Source organism: Molossus molossus, unplaced genomic scaffold, assembly GCF_014108415.1.
Source record: "Molossus molossus isolate mMolMol1 unplaced genomic scaffold, mMolMol1.p scaffold_m16_p_21, whole genome shotgun sequence".
Taxonomy (NCBI): domain Eukaryota; kingdom Metazoa; phylum Chordata; class Mammalia; order Chiroptera; family Molossidae; genus Molossus; species Molossus molossus.
This window is the reverse complement of record NW_023425357.1, coordinates 6,095,263-6,116,214: the sequence shown is the minus strand read 5'-3', so window position 1 is coordinate 6,116,214 and position 20,952 is coordinate 6,095,263. Positions and strand designations below refer to the sequence as shown.

General features: G+C 54.2%; 1 protein-coding gene across 1 annotated transcript; it reads right to left on the bottom strand.

Moving 5' to 3' along the window:
• Positions 1-406: 406 nt before the first annotated feature.
• SYT3 (synaptotagmin 3) lies at positions 407-12,904 on the bottom strand. Its single transcript, XM_036274016.1, has 9 exons — positions 12,754-12,904; positions 9,463-9,988; positions 8,014-8,401; positions 7,560-7,778; positions 5,226-5,346; positions 4,398-4,569; positions 4,161-4,293; positions 1,060-1,128; positions 407-914 (listed from the first exon to the last, which is right to left on the bottom strand). Exons 1-8 carry the CDS (start codon positions 12,902-12,904, stop codon positions 1,063-1,065), a joined length of 1,776 nt encoding a protein of 591 aa, XP_036129909.1. The 3' UTR covers positions 407-914; positions 1,060-1,062.
• Positions 12,905-20,952: the final 8,048 nt, after the last annotated feature.

The following is a 20,952-nucleotide window of genomic DNA, read 5'->3' as shown; positions in this document are numbered from 1 at the left end:
GATGTTTTTCTCTCTCTTTCTTCCTCTCTCTCCCTCCTACTCTGTCTGAACAAAAAATGGAAAATGTCCTCGGGTGAGGATTCAAAAAAAAGACTTGCTTGAGAATAGAGCCAATAACGAGCTAAGCAGAGTCACTTGAACACCTGGATCCAACCATGCCTGAAATCCTTCTGTGCTCTCAGACTTGCCATATAGAGAGGTCTTCCAATTCTGCTGGTGGTTATGGTAGTTGGGATCGCATTTCATGTCCTATAATCATAGTGGTCCTGGCCAATGTAACTTTTACAAATTAAGGATCAATTAAGACACCAAAGGTCACCCAGCCAGTGGAGGAAACATTTATCTGAATTCAGAGCCAGGAGGTTCCAGCCCAGCTTCCCAGTCCCAGAAAGGACAGAAGCCCAGGTGGAGTGAGACCCACGTGTGTGTTTATTCTGGCGTTGATAGCAGCAGCAGTGGGTGGATCGGCCAGACGCGGGGTGTGGCAAACAGAAGGGGTAGACACAGTTGTGTGTGTGTCTGGGGGAACACAGAGGATTGGTCCGTTGACATTCATGGTGAGAATGAGGGTCAGGACACCAAGTCTTGAACAAACAGCAAAGAGACTGACAGACAGACAGAGGGTTTGGGGGGTTGGGGTCCCCCAGACATGCACGGCCCCTCACCTGGAAGGGGAGCCCCAGGGAAGGGTAGACAGACACAGTAGAGACTGAATGCCCCCCACCCTGAAACAGGGAGCTGGGCCTGCCTGCCTCCCACCGTCACGCCTCCAGGGGTAGAAGGATGGGCAGGCCCAGGGCCACCCCGCACCACGCAGCTCGGACGTTATGGCTTCGAGGAGATGAGTTCACGGTCCGGGCAGGAAGGGATGGGGTCCTGAGGGGGCCTGGTCCGATCCCGGGCCTAGGCCAGACCTGCAGGATTGGGCAGGGAGGAGACGTCAGTGATGGCAGAGAGTGGCCGTGACCTGCTGTAGCTCCATCGCACCCCAGGGACCCAGGCATGCCAGTCCCATGCCCCTCCTCCACCAGCCCCCTCCCTCTCATCTGGGTTCCTTACCCCTCACTCTGAATTCTCTTTCTCTGACAATCCTTTGCTGCCTTTTGTGAAGCTGGTCAACGTCTTTTCCTGAAGTGGAAAATCCAGAAAGTTCAGGAGTGAGGGACAGAGGCGAGACAATCACTAATAATCACCATAATAAGACACCGATCCTGCCCTGGCCGATTTGGCTCAGTGGTTAGAGCATCAGCCTGCGGTCCTGAGAGACCCGGGTTCGATTCCCACTAAGGGCACGTACCTCGGTTGCAGTTTGTCCCCGGCCCTGGTTGGTCGTGCGGGTGGCAACCACTCAATGTGCCCTTTCACATCGATGTTTCTCTCTCTCTATCTCTCTCTCTTCCTCTCTCTCCCTCCCACTCTATCTGAACAAAAAATGGAAAAATGTCCTCAGGAGAGGATTTAAAAAAAAAAAAAAAGACACTGATCCTGTTTACCATTCACAGGGCTCTTCTGCACTTGACTCTGAAGTGATGGGGCAAGTGGAATTATAGTCCTATTCTACAGATGGGGAAACTGAGGCACAAAGATAAAGTCACTGGAAATGTGTGGAGCGATGAGGCTGCAGGGGTGAGTGGGGCAGACTCTGCCGTAGGGGAGCTGAGGCTGTCCTGGGGGTGCCAGGGAGCCAAAGGAGGGCCGTGAGCAAAGGTGGGGCAGGGGCAGCTCTGGGGGTAGAAAGGCCTTCTGGGGTCATGTTGAACTACTGGCTGAAAGTCAGGGTCAAGGCCAGACTCAGCCAGGTGTCAGCTTCTCGCTGTATCCCCAGCATTGCCCAGCATGAGTACGGCCCACGGAAGCTTCCAGAGAAGCCTGTGGAATGAATGAGTGAGTGAATTAGGATACCAGTGAATGCCAGAAGGAGGGTGTGGCTGCCATCTGTCGGCCTAAGTAGAGCCCCAAGCTTTTGTGTGTGTGGTTTTTTGTTTTTTTTTTGGTTCAGATAGAGTGGAAGGGGAAGAGAGGAAGAGAGAGAGAAACATCCACGCGAAAGGGACACATCAAGTGTTTGCCACCCACCCGATCCAACCAGGTCCAGGAACAAACTGCAACCGAGGTACGTGCCCTTAGCAGGAACCGAACCCGGGTCTCTCAGGACCGCAGACCGACGCTCTAACCACTGAGAAAAACTGGCCAGGGCTTGTGTTTTTTTTTTTAATCCTCACCTGAGGATATTTTTTTTTATATTTATCTTCAGACAGAGTGGGAGGGAGAGAGAGAGAGAGAAACATCGATTGGTTGTCACCCGCACGACCCCAATCGGGGAACCGCAACTGAGGTGCGTGCCCTTGGCTGGACTTGAACCCGGGACTCCCTGGTCTGCTGAGCCAAACCGGCCAGGGCAGAGCCCTGGGTTTTTGAAAACTCAAATCTGAGTTCCATGCTCAGCTGCTTAAATTCCCTACCCCTGGAAAAAAGACCAATGCAGGGCCGGACTGGAGGAGGGCAAATGAGGAATTCACCCAGGGTGCAAAATGTAACGTGTGCCCAAACTCGGCAATCAAGACACATACCACTGGAGTGCGATATTTTAAAAAAATCAAAATTAATGCAAAAAAATCCATGAGGAAGAAAATATGAAATGTAATAAAGGCCAGTCCCATGCCATATCATAACCTGGAACAAACAAAAAAAATGCACCCCTGCCCAGCTGTGTGGCTTAGTGGATTGAGCATCGCTCCATACATCAAGAGCCAATCGATGTTTTTCTCTCTCTCTTTCTTTCTCTTCCTCTCTCTAAAAAAAATCAATAAAACATATTAAAAAAAAATACACCTCTAGCCCGGCCAGTGTGGCTCAGTGGTTGAGCATCGACCCATGCACCAAGAGGTCGCCAGTTTGATTCCTGGTCAGGCACATGCCCAGGTTGTGGGCCCTGTCCCGGGTTGGGGGGGACATGCAGGAGGTGGCCAGTCAATGGTCTGTCTCATTGACGTTTCCATCCCTCTCTTCCTCTCTCTCTAAAATCAATAAAGAAAAAATATTTAAAAATATATATATATCCCAATTTTTACATATTTTTTATGCTTAATTTTTTCTGGAATACTAAAATAATTGAAAAATATTGGGGAAAAAAGAGTAACTGTATTGAAATTCACATAATTTTAAATTTAACTGTTTTATTTATACCCTCCAAGGAATTTAGTATAATTTTACTTTCTTGGCTTTAATGGCAGCAAATTCAACAATAATTTTTTTTCAAAATCGACTCCTTTGCTTCTCTGGGTTTCAAACGAGAGAGTGGCCATGCTTGAACATGTCTCTGGACCATGCGATGATCTGACATGATTTCTAATTTTGAAACAATTGTCAAGCTGGTTCGTGAGTGACCCCCAAGGCCCCACGTGATCTAGTTTCCCCTTCCCTCACTCCCTGGGGAGGACCTCCAGCCTCCTGCCTCTGGCCTGGCCTCCTTACTGCTCCCTGCAACTTCTCCTCAAACCTTCACTAAGCCAATTCCCCTCAACCTCCAGGCCTCTGCTCAAGTGTCACCTCCTCCTAGAGGCCCTCCCTGACCACCTAAGGGGCAGCCCCATCCCCCATACTTTCCAGACCTCCAAACGTCTTGGATCACAATCCACAGGACCGAAAAAAAAAATCGACATCACAATCCTTACCATGGGTACTGCCCTATGAAATTTTCTGTTCCGTTCTATTTTGACTTCGTTTTATTGTACGTGAAAGAAATTGTGGATCTCCACCCAGTAGACAACAATGCCCACATTTTCACACTCTGCTCTTTAAAAAAAGACCCAACCCTGCTCCATTCTATCACGCAGTTTTCACCTTTATTTTGGACTTAGCATCATGAGAAACAATAAGAACGGTAGCTGACCATTTGCGGGGCCCTTACTAAGAGGCAGATCTGTCATCCTGCCTGAACTCACTGAATCCTCACATCTAGGCCATGTCCCAGAGGAGGAAACTGAGGCACAGAGAGGTTAAGTAACTGGTTCTAAGTCACACAGCTACAGTTGGTAGAGCAGGGACTGGAGCCAGGGCAGCTGACTCCGAAGCCCCCAATGACATGATGCGTCGGGTGAAGGGAAGGGCAGAGGCAGGTGAATGGCGGGGAAATGGCATCGGGTGGCCGCCCCACTCACCTCCACCAGCTGGTGCCAGTGCTCCACGGGCTTGCGGGGGTTGGCCAGCATCTCTGCCCAGTGCTCGCGGCCGTGGGGGTCGGCGGCATCAGGGCCCACGCGGCACACACCGATCACCTCGTTGTGCCCAATGCTGGGGGTGGGGAGAGTCGGGTGGGCAATGAACATCCAGGTAGGGAGGGGGCGAGGCTGGTACCCTCCTGCCCTTGCCCCCAGGCGGTGCCCCTTGGCCCTCACCAATCATAGTCCACCACTGCGATGCTGAGCCCTACATTCTCCACGCTCTCTGGGGTCACGTCGAACACCAGCGCCTCATTGTAGGTGGGGTTCAGAGTATTCTTCTTGATGGAGGTTTTCCGCTTCTTGAGACGCCGCCCCTCACTGATCAGAGAGGCCTTCACGTAGGGGTCTGGGGGTGAGCATGGAGAGTACTGAACCACAACTTCCTCCCTTGGACTCCTCCTCCCCTCCCCACCCGAGGGTTTGGGTCCCCAGCCTTTTCTCCCCCAGCCCCTCCTCCCTCAGACCAGGAGTCCAGGCTCCCAGCCCCTCCTCCCTCAGACCCAGGAGTCCAGGCCCCCAGCCCCTCCTCCCTCAGACCCAGGAGTCCAGGCCCCCAGCCCTCCTCCCTCAGACCCAGGAGTCCGGGCCCCCAGCCCCTCCTCCCTCAGACCCAGGAGTCCGGGCCCCCAGCCCCTCCCCCTTCAGACCCAGGAGTCCAGGCCCCCAGCCCTCCTCCCTCAGACCCAGGAGTCCAGGCCCCCAACCCCCTCCTCCCTCAGACCCAGGAGTCCAGGCCCCCAGCCCCTCCTCCCTCAGACCCAGGAGTCCAGGCCCCCAGCCCCTCCTCCCTCAGACCCAGGAGTCCAGGCCCCCAGCCCCTCCTCCCTCAGACCCAGGGATCCAGGCCCCCAGCCCCTCCTCCCTCAGACCCAGGAGTCCAGGCCCCAGCCCCTCCTCCCTCAGACCCAGGAGTCCAGGCCCCCAGCCCCTTTTCCCTCAGACCCAGGAGTCCAGGCCCCCAGCCCCTCCCCCCTCAGATCTCAGAGCTTCCTCAGAACCCACCTGAGAAGCCAGTGAGGTCCATGGCTTTGAGGTTAGAGGCTTTGATGATGGTCACGGTGAGGCGCCCGGCCGTGGGGAGGTAGCAGAGTGAGAAGTTGAGCTCCCCAAGATCTGCCTTTTCCTGCAGTCAGGAAAAGGGGTTTAGTGACGCCCTGCCTCAGTCTCCCCATCTCTTCCTGACTCCTCTCCCATCTGAAGCCTCCAGCTCTCCTCCCGGATACCCACCCAGGACTCGGATTTCCGATCCACTTAATCTGACTCTGGGTCAAACCCGGTAACTCCCCGGCCACAACTGCCTGCCACGGCCAAAGCCTGTTTGTTCTCCTGGGAAGATGGGAAGAGGCCTGAGTCGGGGGGGGGGGGGGAGAGTGTGGGAGGGGGACCGAGAGAGAGGAGATTATAGTGAGAAATAGACTGAGACAGAGACAAAACATGAGCAAGGCAGTTAGAAAGACAGACCCAGAGTTCTAAGGTAAGAAACCGAGACCCAGAGTCAGAGACCCAGAACCGCAGAGGGGAGCAGACTGCAGAGAGGGGCCAGAGTCCAGGCCAGGGGCCAGAGATCCAGGAAAAGGGGGACCGAGACTTGGTGGGGAGGTGTGGAGACCTAGAGTGACAGAGACCAGAATGAGACGGGAGGTGCAAAGACCCAGAGAGATGCAGAAACAGAGACCTAACCAGAGACAGGGACAGATACCCAGAGACAGTGAGACAGAGAGGAGGTGTGCAGAGAAGTCAGTCTTAGAGATGGCGGAGACACACCCAGACCCAGCGTGAAGATCAGAGGAGACAGAACCCCCTTTGTGGACACACAGACACAGAGCAGTGACCAGAGCTAGCCAGGACCTGCGACCCACCCCACCCAGCCCTGCTGCCCCATCTGGGCCCCTGGCCGCCCAGCCACGCTGACCTGGGCCTCGGTCCCTGGACTCCCCACTTACTCTCCTCCCAGCCCTGCCCCAGCTTGTTCCCTCCTCTCAGCCTTCAAGGCTCAGCTGTCACCTCCTCCCACGAGCTCCCGGAGCCCCTGCCGCCCTGAGCAATGCTCTCCTGTCCCTCATGATGCTGGCCCCTGACAGTGAACTAACTCTGGGGTCCCCAGGTCCTGATCCTGCAAAAAGAACCCAGCTGTTGGAGGGGTGAATGAATACATGAATGAGTGATAATGAGGGAGAGAGAAAATGAGAAGATACAGGAGACAAAGAGGGGTACAGGGACAGGGCCTCCAAGTGGGCTGCCTCGGGTTATAACAGGAGTGGGGGTGGAGGGACAGATGGGGTCTGGGGGACAGGTACCCTGGAATTAGGCACTTGGTTCTCAGAGGCTGGGCTTGGACTGAACAAGCGGACCATGGAAACCCCACGAAGGGGGTTGCAGGCAGAGCCGCGGGCAGTCGCTTCAATATCATTGAACATGTGGGGAAACTGAGGCTCAGAGAAAGAGAGGACCTTGAGCATGGCCATCCTGTGGCAGCCATCCTTCTCCTGGTATGAGGACAGGGCTCACCCCCACCCCCCGATACACACAGCTCCCCCAGATTGGCAGAGTTGGGATCCCTAGATTGGAATGGAGAGGGCTGAGGCTTGGAGGGGGATGGGATCAGGACACCCGAGAAGGACCTAGGAGTGGAGCTGGGGAGGGGTCGGCACACAGGAGAAGGAGGTTCCAGGAGGAGAGAATCAGGAGAAATGAGAAATGAAGAAGGCGGCCCTGGGGGGTCCTACAGTCTGAATGCTGGGGAGCTGGGGGTGTCAGGACGTTAGGTTCCCAGAGTGGCTAAGGCCTGGGGATCAGGCTGTTGGGATTCGGGTGGTGACCGCGAAGAAACAGGATTAGATTAAACCAGGGTTTGGAGGTTAGGGTGCAGATGTAAAGTGTTCAGAGATGGGAAGTGTTAGGGATTCGGGAAGTCTGGGAAGTGGGAAGTCGGGAGGTCGGACGGGGAAGGAAGTGGGGAAAATAAGCAGGAGCTCTGGGGTCAGGAAGTTGGAGGGTCCGGAATCTGGGGTCAGAGGGCAGAAGCCACAGAGTCATGGTCTGAAATTCTGCGGAAGCTACCTGGTGGGTACCTGGGCATCTATTACAGTTTTCTCAGCTGTTACAATCAGATGTCAAGGAGGGGTCAGAACTGGAGAGATCTGGGGCCCAGGCACGATGCTAGTATTTGCCAAGGTGTGGAGGGCATGGGGGGTCCATTCTCTACTCTCTTGTGTACTTGCAATATTTTGCAATAAAACAAAATTGAAAAGAAAACTCTGGAGTCTGGAGTTAGGAGGTTATGAAGTCCGAGGGCAAGGAGGTTGCAAAGCAAAAGGGGATGCAGGGGCCACTGACCGAGCCGCCCTCCACAATGTCCCGCCACAGCGGGCGGTCAGGGGGCTGCTCAGCCAGCTCCAGGAGGTTGTCCAGCACCACCTGGCCGATGAGGTCATGCCGCGAGAAGCGGTCGAAGTCATAGACGCTGAAGTGCAGCTTGCGCTGGGCCAGCTCGGCCAAGGGCACCGAGAACTGAAATGTCTCGTTGAACACAGGGTTCAGGGTCTTCCTGTGCACCTGGTGGGGGTGGGGAGGAAAATGACAGACACCATGCCCACCAGCTCCTCCTCCCCAGGCCCCAGGAGCCCAGGCCCCCAGCCCCTCCTCCCCAGGACCCAGGAGTCCAGACCCCCAGCCCCTCCTCCCCCAGACCCAGGAGTCCAGGCCCCCAGCCCCTCCTCCCTCAGACCCAGGAGTCCAGGACCCCAGCCCCTCTCTGTGGGGACTCACTGTCCCACCCGCTGTCCCTGACCTTGGTCTGAAATTTTTTCTTTCGGTCAGGCAGCAGGTAGATCTTGACATAGGGGTCTGAGAAGCCATTGGAGTCTTTGGCCGGGAGGTCCAAGGCCTGCAGGATTCGCACCACCAGCTGGTCCGATCCATATAGGTACCGCAGGGCAAAGCTGATACGGCCACAGGGCGCTCCTGCACCAGCCTCTCCAGAGCCCGGGGCCCCACCGCTGCGCCAGCCGCCGGGTCCAGTCCCCTGGTACAGCTCCGGCTTGATCTGTCCAATGAGCTTGGCCTTTTCTTCACCGCCTGGCAAGGGTAAGGGTAGGGCAGGTGGCCGCTCCTCGCTGCCCGGGTCCGGCTGGGGGGTTAGGGTCTGCTGGGTGAGGGGCCGGGGCAGGGCTGGGTACCTGCAGGGGGGTGAGGAAGACCAAGGTGTGATGGGTGGCTCTCATCTTTGCATCTGAAGATCTGGGAGACCCCTCCCTGCCTCTTCCCCAAACCCCACAGCCAGGGGCACACAAATCCCCACCTTTGCTCACTGTAACCAGGAGCAAGCCACTTGTACTCTCTGAGCCTCAGTTTCCCCATCCGTATTGGGGAGCGGTTATCCCCTTCTCTAAGCTAGTTCCAGCCCAGACCTGCTTGGGCAAAAGCCTCCAGAAGCCTCCTCTGAACCTCAAGCTGGTGACTCAGAATAACTTCTCCATGGATCTCTGTGGCTGAGCACAACCCAGACCCCCGTAACCCTTATCTGCCCTTCTCCAGATCTCTTTAACCCATCTTTTCCCTTTTTGTCAAAAAAAGAAAATTACAGGTCAATATCTTTGATGTACATGGATGCAAAGATTCTCAAAAAATATTAGAAAACCAGATCCAACATACATTAAAAAGATTATATATCATGACCAAGTGGGCTTCAGCCCAGGAATGCAAGGATGGTTGTATATCCATAAATCAATCCATGTGATCCGTTACATCCCACAGCCGTAGTTCCCCAAGCTGCTTTGCTGCAGCACTGGCCCGGCTGGCTGGACACACTTCCCCTGCATTGTGAGTGACATGAGGGCAGGGCCTGTTTGCCTGCTCGCCTCTGTTTCCACCTTGTGAATTGTCTTTGGCCTCAGGGTCTTGGGAGGGGTGCTAAGTCTCATTCTTTCCACCTTCTTGACTCTGGAGTCCTGCCCTCAGCCTCCTCCTTCTTCTGTATCAAGGAGCACAGGCCTCCAGCCCCTTCTCCTTAGGTCCAAAGACTCTAGGCTCCTCCCACTCCTCTCCCAAACCCAGGAGTCTGGAGTGGCCTCCTTTATCCCCAGGATCCAGGAATCCACACTCCAAGCCCCCTACTGCCCCAGGACTCAGGACTCTAGATCTCTCCTCCCACAGGGCTCAGGTGAGCCATAGATGGGAAACAGACACAGAGGAGAAGCAGATGTTCAGAGTGAACCCCCAGCCCATCAACCTGTCTCACCTGGTGGTGGGTGCTAGGCTTGTGACCTGCTGATGTGACTGGGCACTGGGCAAACCCCCACCACTGGGGGGCAGCAGGAGCAGTCCGGAGCCTGCCCCACCCTCAGAGGGCAGCTCAGGAGATGTCTGGCTTGGTTTGACCCCAGCAGCTACTGCAGCTGCTGCAGCCTCTGGATACGAGTCCATGTCCAAGTAGGAGGGCTCAGGGGTGTCAGAGCCCCCCAGGCTGCCTGGCTCCAGCAGCTCAGCGAAGGGCGGGTGGTGGGCGGTGTGGGCATGGTGATGAGGGCCCCCCAGCAGAGGGTGGCCACCCAGGCCAGTCCCCAGGTGGTGCCCACTGCTGCCTACCAGGCCTGCCAGCCCAACCCCAGGGACCAGCTCTTTGCGCATGGGGCCACTGCCCGAAGCTGAGCCTCCCTTGTCCCGCCAGGGCACCCAGCACAGCTTCCAGGACACGAAGAGAGAGACACCCAGCAAGACGATGCCGCAGAACGTCACGATGACTGACAGCAGGCTCACAGAGATGTCTGGAGAGAGCAAGGACACGGGTCAGGGGTCAGGGTGGGGCTCACAATGTATCTTCCTGCTGCTGTCGCCAAAGAGCTAAGCTTTTAAAAATAATTTAAAATGTTGAGCTCTGGCTGGTTTGGCTCAGCGGTTAGAGCGTTGGCTTGCGGTCCAGAGAGACCTGGGTTTGGTTCCCGCTAAGGGCACGTACCTCGGTTGCCATTTGTCCCCGGCCCTGGTTGGGTCATGCGGGTGGCGGCCACTCGATGTGTCCCTTTCACATCAATGTTTCTCTCTCTCTCTCTCTCTCTCTCTCTCTCTCCCCCCCCTCCCTCCCTCTCTGTCTCTTTCTCTCTCTCCCTCCTGCCCTATCTTAACAAAAAATGAAAAAAAGTCCTCGGGTGAGGATAAAAAAGAAAAAAATGATAATTTTGACTCTTTGCCATGTGTTGTCCAAAGAATTTACATATATTCTTTAAACTCCATGACCCTACAAGGCTGGTATTTTAATATAACCATTTTAAAGATGAGGAAACTGAGGTTCAGAGAGGCTGAGTGACTTGTATAAGGCTGCACAGGTAGTAAATGACAGATCCGGGATTTGAACTCAGCTGTCTGTCTCCAGACTTTATTCTCTTTATGGCTAGCACACAGTGCCCCTCTATAAGAGGATACGCCATTGGAAACAGGACTAAAGTCCCCCCAAATGCTTAGAGGTGATCAAAGAAAAAAGAGTGCATGGCATAGTTAGGCAGCTCAGGGTTCAAATCCCAGCTTGCTGTGTGGCCTTGGGAAGATATCTTAACCACTCTGAGCCTTACATTCACCATTTGCCAGATCGGAAAACTCAGTCCTGCCTCTTTGGGGTGCCTGGTTCAAGCCCACTGTTCCCTACCGTTATTCTACCAGACCTCAATATGTCGCAGTAAATGGTACTTCAAAGGCGACGTAGTTTTCAACTTTTTATATTCAACTGAGGAAATTTTCATTGATTTTTAGAGAGTGGTAAAGGAAGAGAGAGAGAGAGAGAGAGAGAGAGAATGAGAGAGAGAGAGAGAGAAGCATCAATGTGAGAGAGACACATCAATTGGTTGCCTCACACAGGTGCCCTGACCAGGGCTAGGGATCGAACTTGCAACCCTTTGGTGCACAGGCCGACAGTCTACCGCTGAGCCACACTGGCCAGGGCGTGTCTGAGTGTTTTTGTTCACCTGAGAAACCTTGGCTCGCACCAGGTAGTCTATATAACGATGTGATGGATTGGGGGGCCTTGGGCCATGTGGTATGAATTGGAGAACAAGGTCAGCCATGTCTATGTGACCGAACCCCAGTTAAAAACCCTGAACACCCAGGATTGCGCGAGCGTCCCTGGGGGCCGATAATCTGAGTGTTGTCACAGGTCATAGCTGGGAGAACTGAGCATTGTCTAAGCGACGTCACCAGGAGAAGACCACGGAAAGCTCATGCCTGGTCTCTCCTGGACCCTGACCAAGGCGTCTCTTCCCCTTGCTGATTTTAATCTTCATGCTTTTGCTGTAACTGTGAGTATGACAGCTTTTCTGAGTTCTGTGAGTCCTTCTAGGAAATCATGGAACCTGAGGGTGGTTTTGACTTCCCAGGGTCGAGTTCTGCCTCTTCTTCCTACAGGCGGTGAGACGCGGAGCAAGTCCCCGTTGTCCTCTGGGCCTCATTCCTCATTTCTGTCTCCTGGACATTCTGCACACGACACACTGAGCCCTGCCCCGGTGCTCGGCAAGCGTGACCGTCACTCATCCTCCCAGCACATGCTTCTGCGGGGTCCCTCACCTAGACAATGGAACTCGTAATATTTCCTAGCTCTTAGAACCCTGCTGCTTCCTAGCTGGGTGGCCTCGGGCAAGTCAAATGACCCTTCTGAGCCTCAGTTTCCCACACTGAAAATGGGGATTGTATGTACCACAAAGGGTATTCGTGACTCGTTGATGGAATAGGTGAAGGGCCTCCTTGCTCGCTGCCTGGTGCTGAATAAGCACATCCCCACATGTGTGAAATGGCCACTGCGTGCCCAGCTTGTTCTAAGCCCTTCACATGTGTTATATCATTGGAGTCGCTCAGCTGTCCCACGAGGTAGTCATTTTCATTATCACCGTTGTCTGGATGAGGAAACTGAGGCAGAGAAGAGTCACTGGCCTAAAGCCATCCAGTTAGTAGGTGGGGGAGGTGGGATTTGAACCCAGGCGAGTGGGTCTGACTCCAGAGCCTGAGCTTTTTCTTTTTTTTTTAGTCCTCACAAGGAAGGGAGGGCGCGTAGGGAAGGAGGGGGAGAGAGAGAGAGAGAAACATCGATGTGAGAGAGACACATCAATTGGCTGCCTCCTGCATGTGCCCTGACCGAGACCAGGGATAGAAGAACCTGCAACCCAGGTAATGTGCTCTTGACCGGGAATCGAACTCATGACCCTTTGGTCGGCAGACCAACGCTCTAACCACTGAGCACACCAGCCAGCACAAGGGCCTGTGCTTTTAAGCACTGTGCAAGATGCACAGATATCTGTAGGGGATATGTGGGGAATGGGGGAGGCCCATAGGGGAAAAAATCCACAAGGTCAGGGGTCAAATGGACCCCACAGCTCCTTCTCCTTAGATCAGAATTTTGGGGGACCAGCAGCAGGCAGAATGGAGGCAAGGCTCCAAGAAGGATCAGCCCCACAGGGAACTGAGAGCTGAGCAGGTCTGCTCTGATTCTCTGAAAATCCTGGCTGTAGCAGAGAGAGGGGGGCTGGCCGATACAGCTGGGGGTGCTGACCTGCATCCGGGCCCCGGGGATAGCCTCGAATTCGCAGGTCGTTGAACTCCTGGCACCTGTCGCTGGTGTCGGCATCTCGGACCCGTGCACAGAGGTCTGAGACCAGGATGAGTGCCCGTCGGCAGAGGTCATCTTCGTAGTCTCCTGACATGGTGACCGGTGGGCCCTGTGCTGGGAGGGGCCAGGCAGGGTGCGAGGAACGAGAGTGGGGAGAGAGTGTGGATAACGTATGGAAAGAGAAAAAGGAAGGATAGGCAAGGGGACAGAGATTGGGGTTGATGGACAAGGGGATGAAGATTAGGGGCAGCTGGACAAGGGGACTGAAACTAGGGGTGGACAGGCAAGAAGATAGTAACGGGTTGGACGAACAAGGGGACAGAGATGTGTGTGACGAACAAGAGGACAGAGAATAAGGACAAATGGACCAGGAGGAAGAGACTGGGAAGGCCACAGGGGGTAGAAATTAAGGATGCACAGATAAAGGGGTGAACAGACAAGGAGACAAAGATTAGCGGTGCAGAGGTGAACAGATAGAATTTAGGGATGGACAGTCATTCATTCATGCTTTCAACAAATATTCATTGAGTGCCAACTACATGCCAGGCTCTGTGCCAACTGCTGCAGCTCCAACCGGGCACGAACCTCATGCATTCCCTAATTTCCTGGTGTCACAATCCACTGAGAGGTGACAAAGTGTAAACAAATCCACAAACACACATAAACACTCTCAGACTGTGAGAAGAGCTCTAAAAACAATAGTGGAAGGATGTGCCTCAAAGGAACCTGGAGGTGGGCCGGTGGGGGGGTGGGGGGCGCTCTCTCTGAGACCTGAAGAATGAGATGGAACAGGCCAGTGGGGCTGAGTGGGGAAAAGCATTCAAAGTAGCAGGAACAGCATGAGCAACGGCCCAGGGTGGGAAAGGGCTGGTGGTGTCCAAGGGACAGAAAGGAGGCCAGAACAGACAGGGAGAGGACTAAGAGAGAGGGATGGATAGAGGTAGATAAGAGATGGTTATGTGTGGTGGTGGCTGGGGAAGGATGGAGCTGCAGGATGCAGAGATAGGGACCAAGCTGAGGGAGGGAGAAATGAGGGGAGGGGAGACAGAGATAATGGGAAGGACAAACTGGGGCTCAGAAGAGAGGGTTTGATGAATAGACAGAAGTCAGGAACTGAGGCTTGGAATGCACAGCTCTAAAGAATAGGCTGGGGTGTGATTCAGGGCAGTGTGAGAGAGGGGCAAACAGAGGGGCAGCGATGAGGGCCGGGCAAGACTGTGGACAGCAGTTATCTCGGAGAGAGAAACAGTGAACAGAATGGATGCTGTGCAGAAATAAAAGAGACAGACAGATCATAGCCAGCAATCACAGATGGACAAAAGGATACAGAGGAGGGCTGGGCAGGAGACATGGGTCCAGAAGGAAGGTTGGATGGGGGGAGCATTAAGGAGAAGGGACTAGGAGAAAGAGGTGGATGTGGGGAGAGGGGCAATAGCGACACATGGTTTGGAGCCAGACATAGAGATAAACTGGAAGGAGAGTGCAGGGGGAACTGGGGACAGACAGATCAGGGCTTACAGATGGACAGGTGTCGTGGGGGTTCTGCAGAAGACCAGGGCTCTGAGACAGGCATGGTCAGACTCACCTGCGCTTATCCCTGCCGTCTTCTGGGTGGCAGCCGAGGCGGCGGCTGGCGGCAGCCCATGGGGATTGGAGGGCGGGCAAGGGGCTGTGGTCCCGTCCCCACGCGCGGAAACTGGTGAGAGGGGGTGTCAGATCTCAGGGCCGTGGCCGGGAGAAAAGGCTTAGTCCGAGCCTCACATCTTGTCCTACTCTGGCCAGCTGCTTGACCCCAGGGGACCCCGGGGAGGTCCAGCCACCCGCTTCCACCTCCGGGCCCCCACCTCTCGATGAGCTTAGAGACTACAATTCCCGATAGGCCTTGCGCTCTCACTGCAGCAACTTTATAGGCCCGGCGCTGCAGGCGCTACTGGGAGTTGAAGTCCTTAATGCCTCCTGGCTGCAGAAAGGATGGGAATTTTTTGGGGGGGGGGGGGAGTTATGTGATGCCGGGGTCCCAAAGCACTGCAGGGGACAGGAATGAACTCTGGAACCTAGAGCGGCCTCAGAGTCCTAAGTCATTGGGGGCTGTGGAGTGGGTAAACGATCCCCATGCCCAGGAGACGGGTGCGCGAGGTTGGGGTACACCCAGGTGTTTCGGGACCCCCCTTTCCAGGGCCACGTGCCCCTCCCCCGGGCAGCTAGCGAGCGCTGCAGCACTCCCACTCCCCGGCAGGAGATCGGCTTGCCTCTGCACCTGCCCCCGCCCCCACGAGCCCGGGCTGCCCCCCAGGATCGGGCTGGGGCGGGGGCTGTGGCAAGGGGGAGGGGAGGAGCGGACTCACCCGAGCCGCCGCCGCCGCCGCCGCCGCCGCCGCAGCCCCGCACGCCCGCCGCGGTGCCCGCTCGGCTCCTCCCCCCGCTCCTGGCGCAGGTCCGCCCTCCTCCCCTGCACCCCCCTTCTTCCCCTCCGAACCTGCGGCTTGAAAGCCGAAATCGCGCGGCCGCTGGGAGGGAGGAGGGAGAGTTTCCCGGACAGAAGCATCAGAGACCCAGCGCGCTTCCTCAGGATCCAGAGATCAGGCCTCGTGACCTTCTGCTCCCCCAGGATCCAGGGGTCCCAGCCCACAGCCCCTCTTCTCTCACACAGAGCAGTCCGGGCGCCCAGTCACCTCTAATCCCAGGACCTGGGATACGTAGCTCCCACCCACCTCCATTCTCAGATCCAGGAACCCACTTGTCTCGCTGCCTACAATTCCCGGACCGTGGAGTCCCAGCCCCCACCCCCCCTTCCTCCGCAGGACCCGGGACTTCAAGTCACCTCATCTGAGGAGCTCTGCGGGCCGGCGGTGGGAGGGCAGGCGGAGGCTCAGAGCCAGGGGTAGGAGTCTCAGCCGGGGTGGAGGTGCCAGCAGGCCCTGGGTTTGAATCCTGCTGGGCCAGCTCCTGCCTTTGTCATCTTGCGCTCTCTGCTCTGAGCCCGGCTCCTCATTAAGAAAACACGGACCATAAACCTGTTTCCTAAGGGTTTGAAAGAAACAGTCAGTATAAGTAAAGCATTGACATCAAGTAGATCAGCGGTTCTCAATCTGTGGGTCACGACCCCTTTGGGGGTCGAACGACCCTTTCACAGGGGTCACCTAAGACACAACAGTAGTAAAATTACAGTTATGAAGTAGCAATGAAAATACTTTATGGTTGGGGGGGGTCACCACAACATGAGGAACTGTATTAAAGGGTCACGGCATTAGGAAGTTTGAGAACCACTGAAGTAGATGCTTAGTGAATATTCCTTAAAATCGGCGAGAAGCCCTGGCTGGTATGGCTCAGCAGTTGGAGCATCGGCCTGCGGACCAGAGAGTCCCGGGTTCGGTTCCCGCTAGGGGCACGTACCAAAAAAAAAAAAAAAGGCAAGAAACAGTTACTGGTATAGTACTGTAATAGCAGTTCATGATAATCGCCACTGATGCTCTGGGCACTGGGCTAAGTGCTATGAAAGCATTTTCTCATTTAATCTTTTCTGCGCAGTTGTTATTCCCATTTCACAGAGGGGACAACTGAGGCACATGGAGGTTAAATCCCTTGGAGAAGGTCCAGAGCTACAGTCACAAGTGTGTGCACGCAGGTCCAGACGCCCCAAAGCTCACTCCCACAACCCGACCCTGGCAGCCAGCGGAGCAGCCCCCATGCACAGGCAGCCGCGTTCCTCAGGAAGAGGCACACGGAAGGAAGTGTGCACGATGCATACGCGCAGAGACATGTGCACAGATGGGCTTGCCAGATTCCCATGGCTCCTTCCCAGACACTCAGAGTCTGAGGCTGCCCAAGCATTAAGAAGCAGCTGTAGTGCTCCGGTCAATGTGTGTGACTTGGGGTGCAAAGGACCAGAGTTCAAATCCCTGCTCTGCTCTGTCTATACTGTGTGACCTTGGATGAATTATATTCTCAATGCCTCGGTTTCCCTTTTTGTAAATGAGGAAAAACTTTTCTCTTTTTATTGATTTTTTAGAAAGAGGAAGGGAGAGGAAGAGAGAAACATCAATGTGAGAAAGAAACACGGATCAGTTGCCTCCCATGCACTCCCCGACTGGGGATAGAACCTGCCACCCCGTATGTGCCCTGACTGGGAATCCAACCGGCGACCTTTCGGTGCACATGATGGCACTCAACCAACTGAGCCATACTGCCCAGGGCGAATGAGGAAAATGTTTTAAACTCCAGATTCTGCCATGGCTGAAATTGCTCAGTGGTTAGAGCAGTGGCCCATGCATGGAAGGGTCACGGGTTCCATTCCCAGTCAAGGGCACATACCAGGGCGTATGCTGGAGGCGACCACGGCAGCCGATCAATGTCTCTCTCTCTCCCCTCCTCGCTCCCTTCCACTCTCTCTAAAAATCAATGGGAAAAGTATCCTAGGGTGAGGATTAACAAAAAAATAAAACCCAGATTCTATGTCTAAGTTATTTTGAGGATTAAATTAAATTTATACAAGGTGAAAAATGGTTAGTATTTGGTAATATTGTCACAGTTAGTAATTACCTGCATTTGCTTATGAACTCTAACTGCGTTTTACAAGTGAGAAACCTGAGGTTCAGAGAGGGGAAGTGCCCTACCCAAGGTCACAGAGCTGAGATTCAAAGCCACCAGGGTCTGAATGCAGAGTCCTGCCATTCAGCCACTATGTGGTTTGCATTCGGGAAGTTTGAGGACCTTGCTTGTCATCGCCTGGAATAGCATAGGGCACTGAACAGGAACCAGGAGACAGACAGTCTTCTGCATTCATTCAATTCAATTCGTGCAGCCATTCGATAGATACTTACTGAGCATCTACTGTGTGCCAAGCACTGTTCTAGGCACCAGGGATGCAGCTGGGAACAGAGAAGACAAAAACCCCAGCAGGGAAGATGATGGAAAGTGCAGGGTGCTGTGAGTGTCGGGAGGAGGTCATGGAGCAAGTGACACCTGCACTGAGCTTGGAAGGGTGAGTAGGCATGAGTCAGGTGAAGATGGAGTGGGGGGAGGGGAACAGCTACAGGGAGAACAGCCTGTGCAAGGCCTGAGGCAGGAAGGAGTTTGGCTCATTGAGAGGGACTGCCGGGCACATGGGGGCAGCACTGTACTTTGTTTATAGCTGTGTCCCCGCTGTCTGACACGGTGCCTGGCACGCAGGAGGCACTCGATAAATATTGGTTAGTTGAATGAATAAATAAATGAACAAATAAATGGATAAATAGAGGGGTGGGTGGAAGAATGGATGGATGGATGGATGAGTGGATGGATGAACAAATGGGTGGATGGAAGCAATGATGGTGGATGGATGGATGAACAGATGGATGGATGGAAAGACAGGGATAAATAGATGGAAGGAAGAAAGGAAGAATGAATAGATGGATGGAAGTTTGGATGGATGGATGGATGGATGGATGGGTGAATGGATGGAAGTTTGGATGGATGGATGGATGCATGGATGGATGGATGGATGGATGAATGGATGGATGGAAGGAAGGATTGATGGATGAACAGATGAGTGGACAGTTGGATAAATGGATGCATGAGTGAATGAATGAGTTTGCACAAATACCTACAAATTCACACACAAATATGCCTGGAAATACACGCAGACACACACCCAGAGACAGGCACACGTGTGTGTAAACACAGTCACCGCTCCTCCTGGTGCTGCCCCTGGAGAGAACAACCACCGGGAAGAGAGGCAGGCCAAACACGGGGCCTGTGCGGATGAAGATGGAGGGAGGCAAACCCTCGGACTGGGCTACCACAGCCCCACCCCCCACTGCGGCTCTAATATGATTTCTGGAATAGGAGGAAAATGCTGATTCAGGGAGTTGTGTCCCAGGCTGCAAGCCAGGCCAGGGAGTGGGACAGATATGGCCTGACAGAGATGAGGTGAGTGACAGCGGGAGGCAGGTGGGGCTAAGGCAGAGGGACAGGGGAGGAGATAGATAGATGCAGAGAAACAGAGATGGAGAAACAGAGCAATGGAGACGAACACACACACAGACAGAGACACCCAGAAAGGTACAGAGACAGACACAGAAAGATATAAAATAGAGATACGTGAAATAGTAATTCAAATTCAGACACAGAGCGAGATGAGGCAGGGTTCCAAAGACAGACAGACAGAGAGGAAGAAAAGTGAAGACACAGAGAGAGAAATGGAGACACCCGGAGGGAAACCTAGAGATGCAGACGTTAGAAGGAGGGAGGCAGAGAGGGAGGGAGAGAGAGAAACCGCTCCAAGGAGGGAAGAAAGAGCTTCAGAAGAGGCAGCTAGAGCTAGGCTCAGAGAGGAGAAGACATTTGCCCAAGGTTGCACAGCCTGGACATGGCATTCAGTCCTGGTTTGTTGACTCAGAGTCCATGTTCCAGCAGCCTCAGGAGGACCAGAAGGGACAGGGAAGACGTGGTTGGGGCTACTGAGTGTGGGTCACAGGGAGAGAGGGCAATAGCCATTCTTTTATTCACTCAACATATGCAGTCTGCACTTTCCTGAGGGAGGTGATGCTGGAGAGCCATAGAGAAGTTAAGAACTGTTGGTCTGGTGGGGGAGGCAGACACAAGTTCAAATCCCACAGTGGACAGTGTTCAGAGGTCTGGGGAAGGAGGAGATAAAGAACATGCAGAGCCCGGCCAGTGTGGCTCACTGGTTGAGCATCAACCCATGCACGAAGAGGTCGCCGGTTCAATTCCCAGTCAGGACACATGCCCACGTTGTGGGCCAAATCCCCAGTTGGAGGCATGCCGGAGGCGACCAGTTGATGTTCTCTCTCATCAATGTTTCTATCTCTCTCTCTTTCTCCCTTCCTCTCTCTTTAAAAATCAATAAAGAGCCCTGGCCGGTTTGGCTCAGCAGTTAGAGCGTTGGCCTGTGGTCCTGAGAGACCTGGGTTCGGTTCTTGCTAAGGGCATGTACCTCGGTTGCAGTTTGTTCCCAGCCCTGGTTGGGTTGTGCAGGTGGCAGCCACTCGATGTGTCCCTTTCATGTCGATGTTTCTCTCTCTCTCTCAATGGAAAAATAGAAAAATGTCCTCAGGTGAGGATGAAAAGAAAAAAAATCAATAAAAAAATAATAAAGCCATGTATTAATTTTTTTTTTATCCTCACCCGAGGACATTTTTCCATTTTTTTTTGTACAGATGAAGTGGGAGGGAGAGAGGGGAAGGGAGAGAGAGAGAGAAACATCGACGTGAAAGGGACACATCGAGTGGCTGCCACCCGCACGACCAACCAGGGCCAGGGACAAACTGCAACCGAGATACGTGCCCTTAGCGGGGACCGAACCCGGGTCTCTCCGGACCGCAGGCTGACGCTCTAACCGCTGAGCCAAACTGGCCAGGGCTGTATTAATTTAAAAAAAAAAAAAAGAACATGCAGAGGAAGAATACAGAGAACACAACTGGGAAGATGAGGAGTCCAAGAAGGACTTCCTGGAGGAGGGAGCATTTGAGCTTCTTATTAAAAGGATGAGAGTATTTGGCCCTGGCCGGTTTGGCTCAGCGGTTGGAGCGTCAGCCCGCGGTCCAGAGAGACCCGGGTTCGGTTCCCGCTAAGGGCATGTACCTCGGTTGCAGTTTGTTCCCGGCCCTGGTTGGTCGTGCGGGTGGCAGCCACTCGATGTGTCCCTTTCACGTCGATGTTTCTCTCTCTCTCTCTCCCTCCCGCTCTATCTGAACAATGGAAAAATGTCCTCGGGTGAGGATAAAAAAATAAATAAATAAATAAAATAAAATAAAAGGATGAGAGTATTTGGACACTGGGAAAGGTGGAGTCTCGAAGGGCATTCTAGAAGGCACAGCATGTGGGGAATGGACAGAGAAGTGGGCTGGGAAACATTTGTTAAATAAAATAATGAATGAAAGGTGACTGGAGAGTGTTTAAAGCGGGGAGGGGGGAGAGGAGGGCGGGACCAGATCATGTGGGTCTCGAACACCTGGCTGAGGGGCTGAAGTGTTTCCAGGGGAGCTGGGAGCTGTGGGAGGGCTGTGAGCAAGGGAGTCCTGGGGCAGCTCTGGGTGCAGAGAGATCCCTCTGGACCCCTGGGGAGAGGAATGGGGATGGGGGGGGCAAGGAGGAGGCTGGGGAGAGGGTCCAGATGGGAGAGGGGGGGGCCTGAGGGGCTGT